Raw genomic sequence first — 27,538 nt, 5'->3', positions numbered from 1 at the left:
AGGGTTAATGCCCTAGATCAATTTCACTGAAATTTATATAACTTAATGGACAACTCAGACAACATGTTGACAGTGTATGTTTTATTGCCTGGCAGCCTCTACTATGTGCACATTATTTACAACACAAAAAGTGTAGCACTAATATTAACAATATTCATAAGATGAAATTAACTATCATGATACCTAATCATTATACATTTTAACAGATTCAAAAGTGAAATTGTATCCAAATTGAAGTACAATATTTTAATCAGTTACTATTTTCTTTGAGTAAATTGTTGGAAAAATTTCTATCAATCTTGTAGTTTTCAAGTAAAATAAAAAAGAAAAGAACTAAAGGTAAAGATAGGAAATATGGAAAAACCAAAGACAAATCCAAAGTAAAGTATCTTCTTAAAGGGTTATGAAAATTTTTATGGCTATGGAGAGAATACTCTTATGATTTATTTTTTATCCACCCACATTAATGTTGTCATCCCCCGTCCATCGATCCATTAGCCTTTTGTGCACACTTGAGTGTGAACGCTATAGAGTCTATTTTTTCTACCCCAATTTTAATGAAACTTGGTGTGTTGTCTTAAACATAAATCCATGAGACCTCTGTTTTTTACTGAAATTTGTTGTTTGGCCCTATTTCCACTAGATCTAGTTTTTGATAGAATTCACCACTAATTTGCAGAGTTATGAAATAGTTGCTTTTACAGTAACAGAATTAACACTCCACACATGTTCTTGCTTGACTTATTTGAAATATTCAAATGGGCATACATGTACCTGTACCTGCATATTTTTAATCTTTGAGAACATTTTATAAGTTCATTAATTTTATTAATATTTAGTTGAGATTTCTACTTCCAGTAACAATTTTTAGTTTAGTTTTGTAACATTTTGTCAGAAGAAAGCAGAAATTAATTTATGGTATTCTAATTGAGCTTTGGGATTTATATTTTGTTAATATTATTGATAATTTTATTTTATTTGCACATGTATTCTTCTTTGTTACTGAAATTTTATTGGAAAAAGTAATTTATATTATGAAGAAATTTGAATTTCATATGAAAATAAATATAAACTTTGAAAAAAAAAAAATCAATTTTTTATACATTTTTAAATAAAATAATGATTGAAATGAATTAAATTTTTGTTATAAATGATTGTTTCCCAAATGAGTTTGATTATGATTAAAGCCCAGTGTAGCTACCCCAGTTGCCAGAGAAAAACTTATAGATCAGATGACTCTTTCTCCAGAAGAAATCTATCTTCGAGTATGTAATTTTTACAGAATATATAATATTTATAGCTTTACTGGTGGCGGAGATATATACATATACAGCAACATGTCGCAAGGGCGTGGAGGGGGTGAACTGGGGAGAGATTGTAACTCAGTTCAACAACTTCAAAAGATACATTTTGCAGTGATCTAAATATTTCAATTATTAAGAGAAATTCTTGACATTAAGGACCCTAGAGCTCTTGAGCAACCAGTTTGTTGGATATTCAGCGCTTTATAAATAGATTATTATTATTATTATTATTATTAGAGCATGAATGGAGGTTTTAGTTGGGACTTCTACTTCTGAAAGCTGAAGTAAGCTCTTTATGTATATAACACAAGTATGAAGTGACACCCCATAAAAATGTTACATATGAATTATGATAATTGTGGATAATGTGCTTTTCTGTCAATTTGGAATTGTAGTGGCTTTAATTTTGGAGTATTTATGGGTTGATGTTATTTAGCATTGGCCACACTTACCACCCAAAGTGTCATACTAACCCCAACCCCAACCATACCCTACTTTCAAGCTGAACATATGTGACCCGCTCCCATAGGCGTACGGGGAAATTTTTGACTGGGGGGGGGCGGTGGTGGTTGGTGCCCAAAAAATGTAGTTAGGTTCTTAGTATGTTACATAATAATAATAAATTCGCTGTTCAATTGGACACATTCAAGAACACAATATCTTTTTTTATACAACTTTTACAAAATACAATTGTGTGCCCAAATTTTCCCAGCATTTGGTGCCCAAAATGCTGCCCCCCCAGCTCGTACGCCTATGCCCGCTCCCGCTAAACCAGGCGCTTGTTGCACAACTTCATTTTGTACTACGGGCACAAAAGCATAAACTGTTGCTGTGAATGAGCCAAACTCAACTCCAGGTGATAGGACAAATTTAAAAAGAATTGCATTTTTGGAAAGCGTAGGTTGTGGACTTTTCAAATATCTTGCCAGCTCTATTTTATAAAAATGACCAAAAGCCTGGTTTTGTGAGAGCAGCTCACATATAAAATATTATGCAATATCCATACTTAATGAAAATAAAGGTTAATTTAGTTAAGCTGTATGGTAGTTCTTCAAGTAGACAGTTAGCCCTGTGTTTTTTTGATAAAGACATTGTATTTGGTGCTTAACTGGTCTTATTGCATATATTCATGCTTGTTATTGGCAAGAGCATGAAATGATTTTAATCAGCAGTCATAGGTTGCTTTTTGGAATTTGATCTTCAATGACTATTAGAAATGTAATTTAGGAGAGCTAGTGAAAGGTATTCCTGGAATGGATATTCTGCATCTCAAGCAAGACTGTCAATATAAACCAAAAGTTCAATAACTATGAATTGGCATTGTTATCAAACACTATGAATAAATAATATTATTTCTATTCAGGTTTTAAAGCCTGTTGCATGGAAATTGTTTTAGCCTATTATATGTGTTAAAACACATCATAATCATTTTGAAATATAGCCTGAAGAACATTGATTGATTTCTCTTATTTCTTCTTCCTTATTTTTAATTTGATGTAATGAATTTTGAATGACAGATTTTTATACAATAATATGTACCGTAAGAGCACACATTACATTGCCTCATGCATGTTTTATATCTCTAAAATAAAGTCGCTTTTTACTTTCCTTTATACATAAAAAATAAATACTAATTGATCAAGTACTTTTTACTTATTTTCACTATCTGTATTATTTTTTTGAGAGTTAAGAGTTGGTGGATATTGTTGTTATTTGTATTATTTCTGCTATGAAATAGTTTGTAAAATAAAAAGGTTACTTAATAAATATCATTTGATCAAGCTTTAAAAATCTTACCATATCTTCAAGCTTTCTATGAATGGATATAAGAACCAGAATTCTTATTTTCTGAGGATTGGCTGTTTTATATTGAATAAATTCAATTGTAAAGTTGGTTCCTCTCTCTATGAGGTATAGAGGATGAAATTGTAAACATGACAAATTTTATGTTTTTGTTGGTGAAGTTCCACAACTTGGCTTAGATGATATCTAAATGACCAAACTTAAAGTGGAATCTTAGACTTATAAATTATTTACTTCAGGAACATGAGAAGGATAATGAAGGTTTCCAAGACGATTATGATATTGACAAGTCCCAGACTAAAGTTCAGACTAAACAGTCAAGTTCAGTTTATGGGGCTATTCCTAATGGAAATAACACTACTAATGATGATGGTAAAAATCTCTGTTATTGAATTGATAATATGAAGTCAACAATAAGCAAATAGAAAGATTTAGATTGTAGCCTTTTCAATTTTTATACGCCCACATTAAAATGTGGCTGTATATTGTCGTCGCCTCCGTCTGTCCGCTAGTCAAGCAGGCTAAACTTAATATCCGATTGATTTTAAATTTATACACAGTCTTTAAGGTCATGAGACGAAAAAGCCTATTGATTTTCAGTGATTTCCAATAATTACTGACAGAGTTATGGCCCTTGATTACTTTGAAAAAATCTTGTGTACCCGCTAGAGGCTACAGTTAATATCTGATTGACTTTAAATTTATACACAGTGTTTTAGGTCATGAGACGAAGAAGCCTATTGATCTTCAACAATTTCCAATAATTGTGGCCCTTGATCACTTTGAAATATCTTGTAGATGCTCTAGAGGCTAAAGTTTATATAAATTGATTAAGGTCATGAGACAAACAATCGAAACAAATTCTAATGATTTCTGATAATTACTTAATGGATTATTACTCATAATAAGATTTTTGTGTGTTGTAAACGTTTTCCTTACTCACAAAAGAAAAAATATGCGGCAACTCTTGTTGACAGCCCGGACGACTTGGCTGTTGTGGACATATGTTTGTTGCCTGGCAACCTATCTTTAGATGTAACAAGACATTATACCCACAAAACATTTTTCATAAACTTTTCACAGGCCACAGTTTTTTTTAGATGTTATTTTTTAAAACTTGCTTGAATTTTTCAGCTAGTTCTAAAGAGAACCCCTATTGAAATTCAGAGTTGTGCAATAATTTTTGCAGAGTAACCAGACTCTTGCAAATTCTTTATTGGTCAGAGATTTTGAAATTTATGTTTCATACTTGCTTGGAATGGTTGGCTACATGTAGGCCTATTAGAATTTTATACAACATACAACATATTTTTTCTGTTTTTTACAAAGATGAATTAAACACGAAAGAAGCCAAGAAAATGGAAAAAGAATTGAAAAAATTGGAAAAGAAAGAGCAGGATGAGAAGAAGACAATGAAAGGGACAGCTAAGGCTGTAAGTTTAGCCAAACAACTCTCCCCAAAATCACAACGAAAGAAGGAGAAAGTACTCACTAATACAGCACAGTTGAAGGTAAATCTCAAATTCTATATGATAGGGTGACCCGTGCACCCAAAATTTTCCGTACAGAAAGTTGGTCTCGACACGGCGAATGTACACGCTTCAGTGGCTTGTCTGGAAGTGATTTCTCGCTTACTACGCAGTATGATAATACTCAAGCGGTAGAGTCTATGATACTATAGATATCCATCGTACGTGCAATTCTCTAAACATCTATCAACTATTACAACAGTAAAATTCTATTGTTGACGATTCTGAAGAGCAGTAATATTTAGCTTATTGGTTATTACAGCAGCTTTAGAAATTACGTTTGTTTTATTTTTTAAATTGCTTTATCAATAACTGGTTTAGTACAAATAATATCTCTGAAATACTTGCATTGGGCAAGAACATGATACTAGCAGTAGCTTCATTATACTTTTACAAGGTTCTTAAAACAATTAATGAGTTGCCCAATGTGCGTGTTTCTAAATTCAATTTCTTGGTCCAGCTTTCTGTTATGTTTCGTAAAAAAGTAGTCTTGATTATCCCGGCCTGTCAATCAAACGTATAATGGTCGGTAGACTGGTTAAGCGAGACGACTTTCAAAAACAAAGGGACGTAACCTATTTTTTACTCACATGTGCTCGGATGTTATGGCCGACACTCGTAACCATCTTTCAGTGTATTATTTATGGATGATTAAATGGTCATAGCTTATTAAGTACAACATGACCGTTTATTTATTGACTATAAATGTTTGAAACTGATTTAAGGCTTGGTGTATATATAAATATTGTGGTGTAATTTGGAGATATTTGGAGATATTTATTTATGATGGGGCACCCTATATATGATTCAAATTTTCAATCAGGATCTCAGACTTTTTTTTAAATGTCTTTTGACATTTCCTGTGCTCAGCAGGCCATTTCCAATTTGGCTTTAAATTGCTGCTGCCAAAGAATAATTTACATGTACATTAAAAAAAATCAAAATGAGTATAGCATTTTTTTTTTAAAACCATAAAGCCCTATGAAAGTCAATCGCCACCCAAGCCAAGATTAAAAAAACTGAACATCCCAGACATGTGTTTCGATCATGATCCTGGGATAGTGTCTAATTGCCACTACAATCCTGTCAAAGTAATTAATTACCATTTGATAATATAATTTATACCAAATGAAACATTTTATTTTGATAACTTAAGTTAACAAATTTTAGTAGTTTGGTTAATAAACATACTAATATTATAATCTGCAGTTTCATGATATGATGAAAAAAGCCAGTAAATATGAGGATGTGTCAGAACCGATTGCTACCGTTCAGGTGACATTATCAAAGATGCACCTACAGATTTAGAATATTATCTTTAATATGCATGAACTTATTTATTTTTCTAAGTATCTGAATCAATGCAAGAGTTTCTGTATATCAGTATCAATGCAAGCTAGAGTTTCTAGATATCTGAATCAATGCAAGAGTTTCTAGATGTCAGAATCAATGCAAGAATTCCTAGATATCAGAATTGTTCACCCTTTTTCATTTCAGTTTTCATCATTGATTATTTCTTATGGAATTTTACATTAAACCATAAAATATTTCTGTGTGAAGATAACTTAAAGTTTTTATGATATTCAATATTCTATGATTTTATTTTAAAAGCACAACTTATGAAATCTTTCCTTAATAATTTATATTTACATTCATATTTTATAGGAGGGGGAGGGGGTGGGGGGGGGGAGAGTATTCTAAACAGCAAAATTGCTTTTCATTTAAAGATACATTCCCGGGTACAAACTGGGTGATTTGATGATATATTTGGACTAAAAACATATTCAAACTAATTAATTTATCATAATTTTGCTTCAAATCCTTCTCAATATTGCAATTGTCGGGGAATACCCTGGCTATAAAAAATTGATCAAAATAGTTCATGTTTGCGTCACGTGACTTACCTCTCTCGGTACCTAGCATCGCAAGCGAAGTCGGAGGAGAATTCATTGCATACACAAGATGATGTCTTTAATCGCTGACTATTTATTACAAATATCGAAGCCTAATTAAATTTTCGGATTATCCACTGCCCACCTCTTTTTCCGTAATTTTTATCTCTGACATTATTGTACATCTAATTCTTCATAAAGTTTATCAAAATGCACATCAAGTGCTCAATCTCCGCGTGCAACCTCCGACGTCACGCGTGCAGACACTCTAATCGCCGGGCTGTCAATTAGGGAAACCGTTACATTTTTGTCCTGTATGCGCTCCATGAGTGTTTTTCAGGGAATCCAGTATTTTTCTAGTAAGACTGGATATTTCTACTTTCCATATATACCAAAATCGCCATACTTTTATCGGAAATAACCACCCGATAAATACTTTTCTGGGAACATAGCTTTAATAACATTTTGTTGAATGGATTCTTTATTCAACCTTGGTTCTGAATTTATTGTCTACTCCTTGAGTGTTTTTTTTTTTTAATGGGATCAGGAGTGTCACACGTCTTGTCGTTATTAGGTTCATGATCAGTAATATCTGATGAACAGCAGTATTTAAGACTAATTGGAAGATTTGAAAGCAGTACAACATTCTTAAAGTTTTAGACCTATTTCATTGGCATAAGTAGTCTTCCATAGCCCAGTGGGTGCAGAAAAATAGGAAGTTAAACACCATTTCATTCCATTTTCAATATCACAAATTTTGATTTTTCATGGAGGAAAAAGGTGGTCTTTTTTTCCTGTTTAGTAAACGTAACATACTTATGAAAAAGATTTATCAATAAAGATCCTATTTTTATCATTGAAGATATGTAAGATATATATTTGAACAATTATATAACTAAAGATAAAAATCTAACAATATTGTCAGACTCATTTGAATATTGTATGAAATTCTCTACCTGCCTCATAGTTAAATTATCAATGTTTTTCTCAGGTTTATCCAAATGAATTGGAAAATCAACCAGAATTTGAAGGTTTTAAAGATTGGTTGCATACGTTTGAATTGTATCGTGGTAAAAAGTCAAGTATGGATGAATCAGATGATAGCCGAATAGTAGGAAAGTTTAAGGTGAGAATTTCAGCTGAAATGTATTCCTTAACGAGTATTAAAACATCCACATCCCAACAGTAAAATGTTCTGCCCTTTATTAACAAATAAACAAGACAGCTGTGACATTTTAGGGGAACTGTAACTCATTGTAAATTAACAAAGCAGAAACAACTGCTTACCAGCAACGATTGGGGTTCTTTGTAATAATAAACAATTTTTATACGCCAACAATTTCATGTGGACGTATAGTGTCGTTGCTCCTGTTGGTCCGTTTGTCCGTCCATCCCTCCACAATTTGTTTTTGGACATTCCACAGTTCACAATTTTTATCCGATTTTGACGAAACTTGAAATATGAGTCTATCACCCAAAGATCTTGCAGGGCTGGTGGAAGCAATTCTTGATTGGGGGGGCTTCCATCCTAGGTCCTTATAGGCGTGGGTCCAGGGGCCGCAATAACCTGGAGAAAAGAGTACTTGCGGCAAAATTATTGGGGGGGGCCTGTCTTGGTTCCTTTCGAAATTGGCATGTATCAGACCATGTATCTGATTAAAAAAAAAATGGTTTAACTATATCACGTTACACACTAATGATGGTTGAGTTCGAATCTTCTGAAAATGGCTGCTACTTGTGCGCAAATAATGTAAAAGTATGTAATACTAAGGATGTGGACCATCTAGGATTAGACACTCTAGAAGTCACAGTTTTTATCCGATCTTGATGAAACTTAAAATTATAAGTTTATATCCAAAAGATCTCGGTTCCTTTCAATATCCGTGGTTATCGGGCGATAACTTCCTAGATTATGGCCCCTGATTGTACAAAAAATCGCTTTTTTTAGCTTGTTCTCTGTCCATCTCTTGCAAAATGTGTCTGTATCTTGCCTGGCAGCCGCTGGTTATTGTTATATTTGTCTTCTCCAATGAGATGTATCCCCATTTCATCTTGAGAGATGTGTTCATATGGATTATCAAGTGTTGTTTTACTTATCACTTTTATAACTTATATATACTATTCAAAAAAAGTAGGGGATATTTGATTTTGGGGGCATAATGCTAAAATATGCAAATGACTACGAAAAAAGTCACTATAGAACCTAACAGAAGAAACATTTCCAGTTACATGTGACGCCCAAACGCACCAATAGCTACCGCATGGAATGCAGGTGATGCTTGGGATCATCATGGGGGTCCAACCCAAGATTTGCACGACTCTGACTTTGAATGTTACAGTCATTGTGGCATTGAATTCCAGGGTGGAAACATCAGTTTAATTGTTTTAGTGACCAGAAAACAAATTTTGATATGCGTCGGCTTACCCAAAATGAAAGGTTACGTGCCCTTGGCATGCTACAGATCGGCACAACACAGGCGGTTGTGGCGCGGACGATGAATGTTTCTCAGTCTGTCATAAGCAGGCTATGGTCCAGATACCGTGATACACAATCTGTACAGGACAGACCACGCTCAGGTCGACCAAGGGCGACAACTCAAGCCCAGGATCGATTTATCCGTACCTTGGCCTTGAGAAATCGTGTCATCACAGCAAATCAGATCAGCGCTCGTCTTCAAACAGTCACTGGTGTGAGAGTGAGTGTCCAGACTATTCGGAATCGACTGCATAGGGGTCACCTTCGTGCCCGACGTCCTCGCGTGATCCCTTGTTTGAGAGATCATCACATTCAGGCAAGACGTCGTTGGTGTAGGGATCGTCAACACTGGGATAATCGACGCTGAAGCAATGTGATGTTTTCAGATGAGTCAAGGTTCACTGTTGATTTTTTGGACAGACGTAGGAGGGTGTGGCGTCGTCGAAACGAGCGCTTCCAAGACGTTAACGTCATCAGACATGATCGATTTGGGGGTGGTTCTGTTATGGTGTGTGGAGGCATCACTGTTGCTGGAAGAACGGCTTTACATGTTGTTGCAGGGCGTGTTACAGGCCAGTACTACCGGGACAACATCTTGGCAGTCCATGTTGTGCCGTTCGCACGACGTCATGGCCGCCGTTTCATCTTCCAGGATGACAACGCAAGATGTCACAGGGCCAGGATCGTTACAGGTTACCTCCAACAACAGAACATCACCACATTACCTTGGCCAGCACTGAGTCCCGACCTCTCCCCCATCGAGCATGTGTTGCAACAGGAATGGGACAATCTGGACCAAAATGACCTTAGACGTCTCATTAGGAGTATGCCACTTCGGATCAATGCTTGTTTGGCAAACAGAGGATGATTTACCCGTTACTGACTTGGTTGTGATGCTGTGGTAACTTTGCTGTTTGACCCCGGGTATCATTTTAACCTTATAATGGTCAGTCTGTGCCTTACTTAGTCTAACGATCATTTGGAATAAATCGATGAATGTGAACTTCATTTCATTTTGTCATTTGTTTCTTCGTCAGTTTCATTAGGTGACTTTAATAACACTTAAAAATCAAATATCCCCTACTTTTTTTGAATAGTATATTTTGAATACTTAAGCATATACAAAAGACTGCCTCTTACTGGCTTCGACAATCTACATTAATTTATGAGATTTTTACCCTTTCTTTATACAGAAATGGAGGGTTGCATGGCCAATGGTTAGCATGTGCACGTTGTATCATAGGGTCTGTCATTGAGTCAACTGGCATGGTTTCGATTCCCCAGTTGTATGTGACAAAGAGTAGGGTCGCCTGTTAAACCTTGTGGGTTTCTCCAGTTACCTCCGACTGCTAAAGACCCCTACGCACAAGCAAATTATTTAAATAAAATTTAACCATATGTTAGTCCCGAAATTACCTAGTTTGTGTCGAGTGGATGTTAAACCCATTTCACACTTTCTTTTATACAGAAATAAAAAGTAGTTAGCTCCCTTTAACTTCTGCATTTCTGTTTTAGTTCTATATTTCACAAATTATATCAAGATAAAGTTAATACTTTTAAAATGTCGCTAAGACTAATTTTGAAAAGAGCAATATAAATATTTTATTAATGTCAATTTATTTGATTTTATTAATGTAAGATATGTAGATGTAAGTCCTCTGTAATTTGTTAATATAGTATATGGTACTGTATTTTGTTACTTTAAGGGTTCATTAAAGATTTATAAGATCCCTCTACCCCCAGACCTAGAGGATACTACAGTGACAGGTGGGGATCCACAATATGGTTTATTTCAAGGATTACCAAGTAACGATCCTATAAAAGTTCTAGTCAGAGTCTATGTCGTAAAGGTAACACAGTATACTGGTGTCACTATTCATTCTAAATATAATAAAAGATTCTTGTGAACCGCTTACCGGTATTGATTTGTTTATATATATGATATGAATCTTAAATGGGCATTAGGTAAGATTAGATGAAGACCTGACAGTTCTCACTATAATAGTTAAAAAATAGATAATGAAAAGGAAATATGTTGAAAATTTCAGTCAAATTACTTCACTCTGGGCTTAGACATTGGCAATTCTCATTGCTACCATTGTTACAATAATAAACAAAGTTTCAATTATCCCTCTTTACGCTCATTTCATCAAACGCAAATTGTATTTAAATCTACTTAATATCAAAGGCATGCGATGGCATCGAAAGTTGATTATGGTCTTGGTAAGTTAATTAATGTCTAATTAATAATAAGGCCTAAAGAAAGACCTGCAATAGGCAAATTTAGCTCTTGCATAAGGCTTGTTTACTAAGAGTTTTCTATAACTCCTTTGGGTTTTTTTTATTCACTCAGAAATCTATATTTTAATAAAGTGTGGTTCCAATACAATTTACATTAAAGGAAATTTAACCATATTTTAATATCAGACATACAGAATTTAAAAAAAAAGATTACAAATTAAATAATGAATAATAAGTAAATTTATACTTGAAATTATTAATTTGATTTTGCAGTTCACTATTCAACTGAATATTCTTTATTCATGATTAATTTGTCATCATAAAGTGTAGCATGTTGTATTTTTTAGGCTAACGACCTTCACCCAGCAGATATAAATGGAAAAGCTGATCCATATCTAGTGATCCGTCTTGGTAATACAACTGTTAACGATAAAGAAAATTACATCTCTAAACAACTTAATCCAGTCTTTGGAAAGTAGGTTTATAATTATTATAATGAAATATGTATTGGCAGTATCAGCCTTTTGCATATGCAGGAATTGTCAAGTTTGCTTGTTTCTCATTAATAGTTGGGGCCGGATAATTGTCAAGTAATAAGGCTATTTTCAGTAAGCAATCCACGAGAGTAATACACACCCTAAGGTAATGCATTTCTAAAGTCTGGTAGACATGTTGATTTACTCAGAGGTAAAAAATAAGCATTAGTCCTAATATTGTGTAAAGTAAGGACAAGTATATTGATGGTTATCTCCCTTGCATCAGTAAACGTAGGAAAATAAATGGACAATTTTTTAACCTTTTTAGCTATGCAAAATTACATTTTTTTCTAATTACAGCAATAAACAATGTTATGGAATTAGTATATATCTTAATATTTACTAAACATATCTCTATAAAAATATTTTTGAAGATAGTGTTGAATTTTTTAAAAATTGCATTACTGGTAGTCATGACATATTTTTCTAAAACCCTAAAGAAATTTCCTGCTGAGGAATTTTACTTCACGACAAACATTTATTTTTTCGCCTTAAAAAAGGTTTTCATGGTGTAGATTTCCCGATGAGAAGATGAATTACTTTGTGTATCACTATCCTGAGTTTCGGCTTTTTATTATTCTTCACGCTTGATTTCTGCAGAACTAAAGTGTTTTGTTTGACTCAACAATAAACTTTGTGAGCCAGGGGAGGTCCAAGCTATGCAAGCGTCTAATTATAAAGTGATATAAATGTCACCCTAAATAAATAAAGGGGGAATAACTCATTAATCATTACGTGGCTCGACACTGCCATTGTCAAGGTGTCATAAATGTCAGCGCTTATCTTCGTCTCCTTATATTTAATTTTTTATATTTAAAGCACCATGAATACCTGGGATTATTTTTCAATAATTTGCTGATGATTTATCAAAATTATATACAGGGATTGTCCACAACCAATTTAAAACTCTCCAAATTTGAAATGATTAATCAATTTAAATGACATTTCAAATTTCAGTCAATCCAACAGCCAATGAATAAAAGTTTAATTTTGTATGATTGCAACTAGCTGCACAGAAACTTTAAAAAAATGTGCACAATATTAAATTCTCAAAATTATGAATAGAAGTTCTTTTGAAGGACATTTAAACAAATATAATATTTTTATAAGCTTAATAGGCCTACACTTAATGTGCTCATATATTGTTGTCACCTGTGTCTGTTGGACCATTCAGCTCATTGTAATCACTCTGTGGATTTTTTAGATATATTTTTCCAAACTTAATAGGCTTATTCAACTACTGTAGGCATGCACACTATCAAAATTTCAGCAATACAGTATAATATTCTCAAAGTTATTGCACATTCTATCAAGTTTTGTAATTGAGTTTTTAAGTTTTTTTATTTAAACTTTCTTGGCACAATAAGTCGCCCTGCTTTTATTGACATTCATAGATTATCTAGCATAATTTTCTTATTCTAATCTATTTATTTACAATATAAATTATACCTTTCAGTGCTTATTTATTTTCAACTAATATTTAGATTTGGCCTTTTCTTATCAAATGAAATGATCTATACTGTTAGTCTCATTTGATCTGTTGATATTTTACCTTCTGTACAGCAAGAAATTAATGCATACCTTAGTAATTTCTGATGAATTTAAATGACTGTTTGGTTCAGAGTGACCTAGGTTCGTGTCTGAGAATATGGAACACTAAATTAACATAGATTTCATTAATTGTACCTATGGCTTCTCAATGATTAATTAATTATACATTGAAACAAACATTTGTATAATCCCCCAATATACATGTATTTATTTTAGATGTTTCGAAATAGAAGCAACATTTCCAATGGAGTCTTTATTAACTATACAGATATATGACTGGGATTTGGTGGGGATGGATGATTTAATCGGAGAAACAAAACTCGATCTGGAGAATCGATATTACAGTCGACATCGGGCTACTTGTGGGTTGTCACAAAAGTATGAAATGTAAGTGGATCTTTTATATATTTTCTTTCGTTTTTATTTAATTTGTTGAAGGGTTTTTTTTTTCTAATTTTTGTTCTCAGTTACAAAGATTTTTTAGTTAACTTAACTATGCAAATGTAATATTATGTGTGTTCCGATATTTTTCAATGCAAAATTGAGTAAAAGATTCATAACTGTAAATTAAACAAAAGAAATTTAATATTTGAATTAATTGTTGATCAATAAAAATGGCCGTAAGGTTGCTCTGTGTTTATTAAATGGAACTAGCTTAACTAATGACTGATAATTACTTAGCCTAGGGGTATAAGATTCAACTGCCAAAAATAATTATAGCGTTACATCTGGAGTAGTTCAGGGGCAGTAACTCTAAACCATCACTTCAACAACTAGCCAAGAATTTGTCATCAGTTTAGCCGCAAGCTGTGAAAAACTGATTTAATGAGTTTCTTGCCATGTTAGGTTAGCAACTGATGATTAGGTGAAAATGGAATACATTTTTTTTCCTTTAACTTTCGACTTTAGTCTATTTCTTGCTTCTCCACTAAAGTTTTTATTTGTCCAAAAATTTAAGAAAAAAACAGCAGAAACTCAAAGGTTGCCATACACTACATTTGGATGTTCTGATTCATTTATATTTTACATGGAAATGTTCTGATTCATTTATGTTTCATTAAAGTATCAGTAATAGTTAAAATTCTGATTGTCCCTGTTTCTTTCGTTCTGCATAATTATACATTGTAATCGGAACTTAGTTTCACTATGAATGGTTGTCAATGAATTGTCAGTAACAGTTGAAAGTTAATGGTAAAACAAGGATTAATTTAGCGTAGAGAATTCTACCCGAATACTGTGATTATTTCATACTTTGTAAAACTAGAGTATATACATACTGACTGTTGTAAATTCATTTTTGAATGTTAAAATGCTGTATTTAATGGACTGTGAAGCGTACGTTTGTGTAAGAAGCTATTATTGTTCATCCTATTTCATCTGAGCTTTCTAGTCTTGGAAGATAAGAAAAACAGACCCAACACACATCAACTTTGTAAAAGAAATATATCACAAAATGAACAGAAATGGCTTAAATAAGAATAATAATAACAGATTTTTCAAAGAATTAAAATAATTAAAATATTATGCCATGCATCCTAGTGTTTATTATTTTTAAAGCTAATTTCAGCCAATGATTTGAATCCTATAAGAATTAATTCACAAATAATTTATAGAAAAATGTAACCTAGACAAAATAAATGTTTAACTGGAGAAAATGAAGGGATTGTTTGGATAAGAAAACGGTAATTTGATGATACAGTTTGGAGAAATAAAACAATGTTGTGTAAATTGGTGAATTGTAAGAAAATAAACAAAGATTTTTGATGATGAAAACAGGTCCCTTACCTTCGTCAAAATTAACTTAACAGAAGTTGCATAAATTCGTAGATAAAAACATTTCATGTTCAGAAAATAAAACATTTTATGACATGAGATTACAAAAACACAGATTTCAGTTTAATTTTGTGATGATCTTTTACAATATAACCTCAAGGAAATTTGAATGAAAAGACGTTGGAATGTTTAAAAAAAACAATATCTGGAAATTGGACGGAGGAATGTCATTAGAAGATAAAAGAGGTTTAGTCTTACATTATGTTTGGTGATAAATTGTGGGAAATTTTGAGGTGTAGGAATGAATTAAGGAGGTTTGGATGGACAAAGGAATAGGAATTAAATTGAGAAGGTTTGGATGGAAGTAGGGGTGAGAATGAAATGGGGGAGGTTTGGGTGGATACTAATTATTAAAATATGTGAATATTTAACGAATCGATGGATTGGAGGGTTTACTGAGGAAGACCAGTATTGGAGAATTTGGTGTAGTATTGATATTGAAAGTTCTTTGAGAAACTCATTTTGGGAGGTCAGGTCAGAATTAAGATTTGGAAAGTCAAGATTAGTTTGGAATTCCTGTCAGAATTGTAAAGAGGGTTTCACTATTTAGTCCATGTGAATGTTGAACTCTGGTTTCAAAACACCAGAATGTTTAAACCAGCTTAAACATTATAGTTAGCAGCACACATATTGTTATACAGAAAACTATCAATAATTTGTAATAATAAAAACTTCCTTGGAAAAACAAAATAATTGAAATTTGTTTTTGGATGAAGAATAAATTGAAACCGATTATTTTGCGTGTCTTTTTACATTTTGTCAATCTAAAGTAATTTTTTACTACCGTAAATAGATTTTGACAGTTTCTAAAAGGTTTTCATCAAGTATTACCAGTTTTTATCGATGGATAATATTATTCTCATGATTCGTCACATTATTGGATATGTTTTAGAATAATCAACTCACACCAGTGTTGGAGAAAATTGACACCTCAAGGCAATTTATTTATTCAAAGTGAACTTACTGACAAATTTCTAGCCACCAAAACCAATTGGGAGGTTCACATTTAGGCTTTTTAATTCGTAATTCTTTTCAATTTCCATTCAATTTCCTTGACATTATTGGTTGTCAGTTTTTGTTAGCAATTCTGCGAGAAACATCGTCCAGAGAGAAACCAAAGGGAATTGTGGGTAGACTAGACTGACCTGGTCATGTTCATTGACCAATGGGAGTATTGAATTGTCTGAGAAAACTGTTTATTGAGTCATAAACCATCTATAGTACCATTTCAATATAACTAATGTAAATAATCTTTGATACATTTCAACTCTGAGATTATTACATATATAAAGTAGCATAATCTGATAATCTGACCACTTAAAAAGTTGCATTGTACTTTTATTTTGTGTTTTATGTTGGCAGATTGTAATAAGAACTCTACAGAAGAAAAGTTTTGTCTAGGTTGTTTCTTTTTTTTAAATAAAGAGTTTGGATCAAAATTTATTTTTACCTAAACATCAAAGATAAGACATTTAAGAAGTCGAAGAATAATGAATGTTTTATAATTATATTGTACTTAGAGAGATGTGGTATTGAGCTATATATCTTTACATACATTCTATAAGACTATTAAAGTATTTTGTACCTAAGTTTCACGGTCGGCTAGAAAATAAGAATAAAGAGGTTAAAATTAAATTTTTTCAGATGAGATTTAAGAGTTTTGCCAGATAATAAATCTTTTTTGACGGAGTTAAGTTATTTTACAGTGCATGATTATTATAACAGGTATCGGCAGGGTTGGGTCGCAAACTGACAGATGACAAGAAATTTGTAAAAGTGGTGTTTGGAGTAAATTTTGAAGTTTGGGGTGAAAATGATTGATAGCCAGTCGATTATTATGTTACACTTCCTCGCTCCGTTTCTTAGCATTTTTTTTGCTAATTTCATTATCTTTAAAAAGAAACCCTGTCATGCTATATTTTTCTCTTGATTCTTTTCTGTTGGGAGAAAATTTCTGGTGTTATTGATATATTTTCTATCGTGTTTGGATGGACATAGTTAAGCTAGCTAATTAAAGACAGCAGTTTGAGCTGGAAATTATTTCCACCTATATTAACAAGCAGTAACTTAAAAATACATTATGTAAGATTTAGATAAAAATCTAGCCATTCTTGCTATAATAGTTCGAAAATAGATAATGTAAAATGAATAATTTGAAAATTTCATTCAAATTACTCTATTATGAGCGAAGATTTTAGCCTTGGAAGGTTTGACAAGACATGTGCAATAATTTCAACCACCATACTGGTTGTTCGAAGCTAAGTCTCGCTCCTCCATTTTTAGCTTAAATCAAAATATGGCTGAACTGTTCTAATCTATTTAATTAGAGAAATCTGATGCCATCGAGAGTTGATTATGGCCTGAATAAGTTGATTAATGTCTAATTAATAATTTAGAAAACATTTCAGACCTAAAGAAGACCTGCAATAGACAGATTTAGCTCTTGCATAATGTATGTTTAAATATAGCTTTGAATTTCCAAACATCTTTCCAGAAACTGTTCACAGTTGAAAATTAGTCAGATTTTATGTAAATGTCCTTTCACTATTGTATATGTTTATACAATTTGTAAATAATATAGCCTAACTTGGCAATCTGAATTTGACGTGCTCCCCAAGGTAGCTTTAAAAAAAAGTTAAGTAAGCTTAACTTTACTTTTTGAATGCATTGGCCTGGATTATCTTCTCACATTTGCACTTCCTGAAATATTCATATTGAATCCATAACCTTTTTTGCCATTGCACAACATAATTGATTCCAATACAATTGTTCTTTTCCAATTAAAATGTATTCAATATTTTTTCTTGAACTTGATAGTATAACATTTTCATTCCCAACTATGTATATGACATTCTAAATAATTTTATACTAAGCACAGAATATTTAATTCCAATTTTATTATGACTTCCAATTGATTTCATGCTGAACTTTATTAATAATCAATTTTATGCTAACTTAGTTTTTGTTTCAATTAAGTTTTATTGCAATGCTTATTATGTTTTCCCAATTCTGTACTTGGAATCTGATATTCTAATTTATACTGAATCCATATTGTAAAATGTACTGAATTCAGAAGGTGACATATACTGAATTTAGAAGGTGACATATACTGAATTCAGAAAATAACACATACAGAATAATGGTTTCTCACTGTTAATACACTCAAAGCCATTAAAAACGCAATGCCAAATCCAAAGTTTATTTACTGCAACATCTTTTAACAAATGTACATAATAATTGACAAAATCGAGATAAAAGCATCTGTGGATAATTTCATGAAAGAATTCACTACAAATGCACAAAACCGAAACGTCAGAGAACCATGAAGCAAAGCAGGGGTCAGCTGATGTCAATATCGGATATGTCCACCCTGAGCTCTTACACATACCTGAAGTCGCCTTGGCATGGACTGGCACAGATGTCTCACTACATGCTGTGGGATTGTTTGCCAATGCTTTTGGAGTGCCCGAGCCAACTCTGCAACAGTCTGTGGTGGCACGGCTTGAGTTCGAACCCGTCGTCCAAGTTCATCCCAGAGGTGTTTGATCAGGTTCATGTCGACGTCGGTAGATATGGTGACGTCCATCAGGAATCGAGATTCATCCGAGAAGATGACATTTCGCCATGGTGTGTTGTATAGATTCCCCTGGTTTGCGACCCATTGCTGTCTGGGAAGACAATGACGATGCAAAGGGATTTGACCTTGGTAAGATCGACGGCAGGGTAACCCAAGGGCAGCCAGGAACCTTCGGACTGTTTAACGGCTGATCTGATGTTGCCGTGTTCCAACAGTTCCCCTGGCAGTAGCAGTAGCTGACTGGAACCTGTTGCACAGATGCTGTAGTCGGATGTGGTGATCTTGACCAGCGGTTGTTACAGGTGGCGCTTCAGGTCATGGACGTGTTGTCTGAGGCGAGCAATGGTTGATAGGTGGATATTAAAGTGTCTGGCGACGGCTACCTGTGAAGCCCTCTGATCCAGCATGCCAATAGCTCTGTTCCTGTTTTCTTGTGTAAGGTGTGGCATTTTTCCGAAGTGATGAATGTTGAAATTTTGATCTGTATTTAAAGAGCCAGAGTGCAGGGAATGCACATGCAAAACGTGTGACATGCGACTGCTTAAAATCGTGAAAAAAGACAAGTGTTGCATTTGCACGAACAAAGTTCATTACCGAAAACTGATATTGGGTTCAAACCCATCAGAAGTTTCAGCTATGTGCCATAAGATAGGAAAGCCCAAGAAAACATTTACCAGAAATATTTCACGAATTAGGCATTGCGTTTTTAATGGCTTTGAGTGTATATACATAAATTGTAGCCAATATCAGCTATTGTGAAAAAATTAACAGAAAATGATTTTGGGCTACTGTACTATGATTACTATAAGAATAGATATTCTTAACTTAAAGTGGCAACAGGTCTATGCAAGCCAGAAAAATGTTGACATTGATCAGCCTTTAATCATACTAATATTATTTAATAACCATATTAATTTAGAAATTCTAATAGTTTGACTTGAGCTATAGTAATGCCTATTGTTTATCTCACAATAAGGTTGTGGCTTGTAAGGTTCAGTAAATTTGTACATGGACATAATATAGCATGCTTTAACTGTATGCAAAGACTAGACATAAATTAATAAAAAAATATTGCCATTTTAAATTTAATTGTATTCTTAATATAGACATGGATATAATGCTTGGAGGGATCCATTAAAGCCAGGTCATATTTTAGCCAAACTTTGTAAAGACAGTAAAGTTGATGGACCATACTATCAACCTGGAAAAGTCCGAGTTGGGAACAGAATATTTACTGCATCAACAGAACTAGAAGATGAAAATGGTGGGTAATATTTTGTAATTGATATGGGTAATGTGAATGTATAGGTGTTCATGTGTGGCTTTAATTTTATTAGTGTTATTTTTTTCTATGACCTGTATATATATATATACATACTATGATGTAACAAGTACTATTGTGCTTTAAATAGCTGTTACAATTTTTACACTGCTGGAATATTCAAATCTATTTCTGTCAGTGTTTTTATTTGAGATGTGCACAGGTGTAAATTAAGTGTTTTAATTGTCTAAAAAAAAATAAATGGAGAAAATATCATTTCAATCTTTTCTCTCTTTTAAATGATAGTTAACAATGTTTTTCATCAATTGTTAAAGCAGCTGATCGTCATATTAGATATTTTCCCCAAAAATGGACAATCTTGGTCAGTGACTTTAACCGTTATGATATGAAAATGTATTAATACATTTGGCATCTTCTATGGAAACATTTAATGCTGTATGTTGAAAAACAGACTGTAAATAGTGCTTTCAAGAGTATATCCTGTTTTTTTTTAAGTTTATGCACAAATTCAAAACTAAAAAGGCCCCCCATACCATGTGAGAACATTAACTTTTTTCGGAGCCCCAGAGTCTACCATACTCACAGGCTCCTTTTGAGTCCATCCCTGCAAAACAATAAACTAATTTAATATTGTGTATTGATAAATGACCTACAAAATGTTTTGCTCATAATTTTTTCAAATATCCTACCTGTTCATTTTCAGATAGGTCTATTCTAATTGATAAATCATTTCAAAAATGCTTACCATGTTCAAGAACTGAAAGCCTGACTATAATTGTTATGATAGATAAATTTCAAAAATTTGAAAACAATGGAAGCTTATTCGTCTGTCAAATGCCAAAATAGTTCTCTAACAACAGCCGATAAAGATGGAAATATTTTCAGACATATTTCAACTGAGTGATAGTATTAAGTTTAGGTGTGGAACATTTAACCTTCAACCCCGACATGTGTGAAGCGGAAAAAATGACTTGAAAACATAAATCTAATATTTTATCGGCAAATAAATAAAATAAATAAATCCTGAAATTCTTTCAGACATGTCGGATAAATTTCTTCAGTTGTTCACACAATTTAAAGATTTTAATATTCCATTATAGAATTGGTGTGCTATTTCACAGGCAGATTAAATGAACATATATAACTACTTTTATCTTATTTGCCATTTAGATTATTTGAAAGTTAACCTGATTTAAAATTGACAATCTCATCTTTTCATTTGAACACAGGTAGAGAAAACAAACCAGTTTAAGTGTGCCTGCTCAGTGCTCACTATCTTTATTCAAAAAGCTTTTTCCTCTGAACTGGGTCAATTAAATAGGATATTGTCAAATTGCAGTGAATATGGTTGCTCCATGTAGGATATGTGCATTCTTAATTAACTATGGTATAAGTGTTGGCCAATGATGGGTTATTGCCCTTGATAACAAGACATTGCAGAAATTTAGAACATTTAAGCTTCTCCGACAGAATGATTTTTTTATGACAATGGTATTTTTAATAGTACTAACCTGACTGCTAATTGACAGGTACAGAAAGCATTTTATACTGCATAAATCTTAATGGTTTGGTTATAATAGCCCTCAAAGCATGATCTAATTATAAATGCCAGACGACATCACTACATGCAAACAAAACCAATAAGACAAACTACAGAGACATTGCAAGAAATAAACTACAAATATCAACTCAAATGAATGGATCGGGGGGGCAAGCCGTAAGTGTCCACTGCACTGCACAGTCGCGGTCCTGTAATGATACAGAATTTACTCAAAGTGAAAAAGAAAACACTGAATGATTATAAGATAGACATAATAGAAATAATGCACAAGTCTTGACGGTGGTCGTCTCTTAAATAGAACTATTCAAAAAACACACTTTACCATACATTGTATTTTTAAAGTTAGACCAGTTTGTTTAAGGGTCATAGCCCTCACTTTGTTAATTATTTTTTCCTGGCCTTATATTTATCAAAATCTCTCCACATGTAAATAAAAATATTTTCAAAAATTATCAAAGTTATAAAAAGGTTAAAAATACATAAATCTGTCATCATATATCTCTGTTTTCATGCTGTAAATAGCTGGCCAAAATGATCAGAGTTGAAAGTCTGTGTCGGCATACAAATAGTCACACCTAAAATTGTCTGATAGATTCACTGGTATTGACAGAAATCTGTTATTTTTGTTAAATATGATAAATAAAGATAGAAGGCTATTTGTTATTGACCAGTCAATTGAACATCATTAACACTTCATTTACAACAATCTATCAAATAGAATAGATGTCATCTTTTACAGAATAAACCTGAATTTATTATAAGTTCTTATTATGAACAGAAAATATTATTAATGGAACTAAATTGTTTACAAATATTCCAAATTTTGAAGCATCATAAGCCTGACCCTTTATTGTGAAGGGTTAAGAAGCTATCCACATACTGTTTCAAGTTATTCACAATTCAACTTGAATATTTTTGTCAGCAAATGGATCATTGTCTATAGAAAGACTAAAATCTTTTGGTTGCTAATCATGAACTCTGGATAGAGTATTTAAATTATCTTAATATGAATATAAGCTATTAGTTTTGGTCCCTCAATATCATCATTTCCAACCAAACTTTGCATGTTAGACCATTCATGTTATATTTACACATATTCAATGAGACTTTTAAAATCTGATTGTCTAAGCTTATAGTTTCTGTGCAGTAACTTCTAATCATCTTTAATTCTCAACCAAATTTTGTATACAATACGCCTTGTTGGAATACTCAGTTTGAAAGCCAATTTAATTCATGCATATATACATATATTAACTAAAATCGATTGGATGCTAAGTTGTGTGCGATAACTTCACTAATTATTGAACTATTTTACTTGGAAACAGGAGAACATAAATTTAATGAATTTTCTCATTTGTGTTCATGTAGGACCTTTTTGAGATTTAGATATAAAAATTAAGTTTGTGACTAAAAACATGTTGTGGTAGCTTAAAACAGATGACATGTTGGAATATTTTTAATTAATATAATTTGTAGTAGGCCTACTTTCTCTATAAATTGTTGCAATTGTTTAATTTTAAGGTATATTTTTACCATGTGTTCATATTCAAACTGGAACAGAATTTAAATCGTCAAATACATATGTACACATTTTCTACTTAAAATTCTAAACGAAATCTGGAAAAAATAGTCACTTTCCCCCTCTTAATGGTTAGTGCAAACTTATGGTGCATTTTAAAATATATTTTTACCAAACTGTCAGAAAGGTTCAATTTTTAACAGTTTCAAGACATCACTACATAAGTAAACAAGAGATTTTACAACAATAATACAAAGGTGTGAGGAGGGGAAATTCCTACATGTTCCTGAGAACTGGGTAATTTCTGTTGTTTACAAAATGTCTCGATGAACAACATGTCTGCAAATCAACCAATCGTGTTATTAGCACGGAAATTACAATATTTTCTTTTCCAAACAGATTATCCCTAGAATAAATATCCGTAAATTAGTCCCAGATTCTAAAATCTAAAGTAGGCAGTCCCATTCGGCCCCCACATGACTAAGTTGTTTGTTTAAGAATGCCGCTAAATTGGTTTATTGCTCAACACCATGGGCTGCTTCTGTTTGAATACGACCTGACCCATGACCTCCGACCTTTTTTTGTTTACAATTCAACATGGTCCTGTTTTTCTTCTTAACAATATTAAAGTCTTTTCCAATCCCTGACATACTTTTGAGATCTGACTATCAGGTTTCTGTACAATTTTCAATTTTTAAAAGAAAAGAAATCAGGGGGTTTTTTTTTGGTGCCATGATAGTTTTAAACGGCCATTAGATTTATTTATTTATTGTTTTGTAATGATCAAAAACATGTTATTAAGAAGCAATAAATAAACAAATTTAGATTTTTATCAGTGAAATAAAAGCACTTGTTCCCAAAAAATTAGATGGTAAATTAATAAGAATTCGAGGAATTTAAAAGTGTGGTTGCACATACTCGTTATAAAGAAATGCAGTGTTGTGTTTTCTTTTCTGGGAATTATAATTTGAGTCAATTGACTCTGTTTTTAAGAAATTAAATATTGAAGACAATACTTATTAATAATATCTCTAATAATTGACAGGTATTCCATTCTACCATGAGAGTTTTCCTATGAATTTGGTTTATGTTAATTGTGGATATGTACATGTACCGTATTAGTATTTTTTATGTCAAAATACTTAATGTCTTATTCCTTATTTATTTATTTGTTGACACATTTTTGTTGTTTTATTAGTTGTAGATAGTTGATGTTTATTTGAGTTATGTTATTTTATGTTTATGTTTAGACAAGATTAAGAAAAAGAGTTTATTTTCACGGAAACGCACTGGGCAGGGAAATGTTCCTGTAGTACCTTTGACTCATGAAGAAGAGGAAAACTTGGAGAGTAAAGTATTCTTTATTTGGATTTATAACCAATACGGGGAAATTTTGGTTTTAAAAAGCCTTTATTCTATCTTGACATCACTTTTAGACTTTAGCACTGTCTTTGTATTTGTTTGTTACTATTGTATAATTTATTTGTTCTATGATACATTTCATTACACATAATGCTGATCTAGTAATGATGCACATTGACTGGTACTCAATAATATACTATTCAAAAAAAGTAGGGGATATTTGATTTTGGGGGCATAATACTAAAATATGCAAATGACTACGAAAAAAGTCACTATAGAACCTAACAGAAGAAACATTTCCAGTAACATGTGACGCCCAAACGCACCAATACCTACCGCATGGAATGCAGGTGATGCTTGGGATCATCATGGGGGTCCAACCCAAGATTTGCACGACTCTGACTTTGAATGTTACAGTCATTGTGGCATTGAATTCGAGGGTGGAAACATCAGTTTAATTGTTTTAGTGACCAGAAAACAAATTTTGATATGCGTCGGCTTACCCAAAATGAAAGGTTACGTGCCCTTGGCATGCTACAGATCGGCACAACACAGGCGGTTGTGGCGCGGACGATGAATGTTTCTCAGTCTGTCATAAGCAGGCTATGGTCCAGATACCGTGATACACAATCTGTACAGGACAGACCACGCTCAGGTCGACCAAGGGCGACAACTCAAGCCCAGGATCGATTTATCCGTACCTTGGCCTTGAGAAATCGTGTCATCACAGCAAATCAGATCAGCGCTCGTCTTCAAACAGACACTGGTGTGAGAGTGAGTGGCCAGACGATTCGGAATCGACTGCATAGGGGTCACCTTCGCGCCCGACGTCCTCGCGTGATCCCTTGTTTGAGAGATCATCACATTCAGGCAAGACGTCGTTGGTGTAGGGATCGTCAACACTGGGATAATCGACGCTGGAGCAATGTGATGTTTTCAGATGAGTCAAGGTTCACTGTTGATTTTTTGGACAGACGTAGGAGGGTGTGGCGTCGTCGAAACGAGCGCTTCCAAGACGTTAACATCATCAGACATGATCGATTTGGGGGTGGTTCTGTTATGGTGTGGGGAGGCATCACTGTTGCTGGAAAAACGGCTTTACATGTTGTTGCAGGGCGTGTTACAAGCCAGTACTCCCGGGACAACATCTTGGCAGTCCATGTTGTGCCGTTCGCACGACGTCATGGCCGCCGTTTCATCTTCCAGGATGACAACGCAAGATGTCACAGGGCCAGGATCGTTACAGGTTACCTCCAACAACAGAACATCACCACATTACCTTGGCCAGCACTGAGTCCCGACCTCTCCCCATCGAGCATGTCTGGGACATGCTTGGACAGAGGTTACGTCAACGTCAACAACGTCCTGCCAATGTCCAAGAACTTGCTGCTGCGTTGCAACAGGAATGGGACAATCTGGACCAAAATGACCTTAGACGTCTCATTAGGAGTATGCCACGTCGGATCAATGCTTGTTTGGCAAACAGAGGAGGATTTACCCGTTACTGACTTGGTTGTGATGCTGTGGTAACTTTGCTGTTTGACCCCGGGTATCATTTTACCCTTATAATGGTCAGTCTGTGCCTTACTTAGTCTAACGATCATTTGGAATAAATCGATGAATGTGAACTTCATTTCATTTTGTCATTTGTTTCTTCGTCAGTTTCATTAGGTGACTTTAATAACACTTAAAAATCAAATATCCCCTACTTTTTTTGAATAGTATATATATCATTAGGTATTATAAGTCTAATATATGTATTAGGACAGAAAGTAAACCAGAATACAGTGTACATTATACATTATTCAATACACAAATTACATGTAATCAATAAACAAGACAGACAATAAACAAATTATACACATATTGGTTATCTGATTCAATACACAATATACATTAACAGAATGTACATAATATTTTGTGTATACCTCTTCACAATACACGTAAGTATTTCAGTCATGAAATAAACATTAAATAAGTATATTTTCTGCAATAATCTGTTAGCTGGAACCCCTTCTCATATAATTGGAAAGTTCAGAAGCTTATCAATATTTATATATTTTCTCTTTTAGGTATTAAAAAATCTACAGATGAACATTTGTCCCTAGCAGCATTGAACCATTGGGAAGAAATCCCGAAAGTAGGATGTAAACTTGTTCCCGAACATGTCGAGACGCGACCACTTTATCACCCGGAAAAAGTTGGTATTGAACAGGTAAATATCTTCTGTTGCGGACAATGTTATTATGACTTTATTCTGATATGATTTAACCCTTTAAGACTCCAAGTCCATGAGCAGTAATTCACTCAGCTTACAAAATTTAGATCACAGAATGAGTGAAAAAAAAACATGCCGGGTAAAGTTTTGATAAACAGAAGGAAATCTAAGGTGTTATGACCATAAGATCCCAGATTTTGGTCAAATTACATTATCAAATATTTTGTCTTCAGGGTAAAGTTGAATTATGGGTAGATATGTTCCCAATGGATATGCCCGCTCCAGTTCCACCTGTAGATATATCACCACGAAAACCAAAGAGGTAAAGTTTTGGCACTTCAATTTAAATTGTTTTGCCAGTAAAAAATGTGTCATGGAATACTGATGATGTAGTTTTATAGTTTGTTTTACAGTTATGAAGTACAATGTATAATATGGAATACTGATGATGTAGTTTCATTATTTTGTCCCCGGCCTTTTGTAGAAAGCAGGGGACTGTTAAAATGGGTTTATCTTTCTGTCTGTCTGTCCGTCACTTTTTTTGGGACACAATAACTCTCCTTCTAATTGAGCTAGAAAGTTCAAACTTGGTTTAGGTGTTTATTAGGTCAATGCCTTGATGGAGTTCGAAGGTGAGCATTATCTGCACCGAGTAAGCAGAGATAAGCAATTTGATTGGTTGATATTTTGGGATACGATAACTTTAGTTCTAATTAAGTGAAAGTGATGAAATTTGATGTATAGTTTTATTACATCAATACATTGACTAAGTTCGATAATGAGCATTTTCTGGTCAGGGTAAGCGGATCAAAAATCAATTTAATTGGTCGAGACTTTGGAACGCGATAACTCTA

The 27,538-nt window shown here is 33.3% G+C and overlaps 1 protein-coding gene across 1 annotated transcript in view; it reads left to right on the top strand.

Moving 5' to 3' along the window:
* Positions 1 to 27,538, top strand: part of LOC126819185 (otoferlin) — a 164,766-nt gene that overhangs the window by 113,022 nt on the left and 24,206 nt on the right. Inside the window, exons 31-40 of the mRNA XM_056100365.1 lie at positions 1,188 to 1,265; positions 3,347 to 3,479; positions 4,437 to 4,618; positions 7,520 to 7,654; positions 10,711 to 10,854; positions 11,593 to 11,720; positions 13,549 to 13,719; positions 19,849 to 20,006; positions 26,539 to 26,681; positions 26,918 to 27,006. Coding sequence (XP_055956340.1) covers positions 1,188 to 1,265; positions 3,347 to 3,479; positions 4,437 to 4,618; positions 7,520 to 7,654; positions 10,711 to 10,854; positions 11,593 to 11,720; positions 13,549 to 13,719; positions 19,849 to 20,006; positions 26,539 to 26,681; positions 26,918 to 27,006 — 1,361 coding nt within the window. The remainder of the gene's footprint in view (positions 1 to 1,187; positions 1,266 to 3,346; positions 3,480 to 4,436; positions 4,619 to 7,519; positions 7,655 to 10,710; positions 10,855 to 11,592; positions 11,721 to 13,548; positions 13,720 to 19,848; positions 20,007 to 26,538; positions 26,682 to 26,917; positions 27,007 to 27,538) is intronic.

The sequence above is a fragment of the Patella vulgata genome, chromosome 4 (assembly GCF_932274485.2).
Source record: "Patella vulgata chromosome 4, xgPatVulg1.2, whole genome shotgun sequence".
NCBI lineage: Eukaryota > Metazoa > Mollusca > Gastropoda > Patellidae > Patella > Patella vulgata.
The sequence above is the reverse complement of the archived record's forward strand: the minus strand, read 5'-3'. Positions and strand labels throughout refer to the sequence as shown.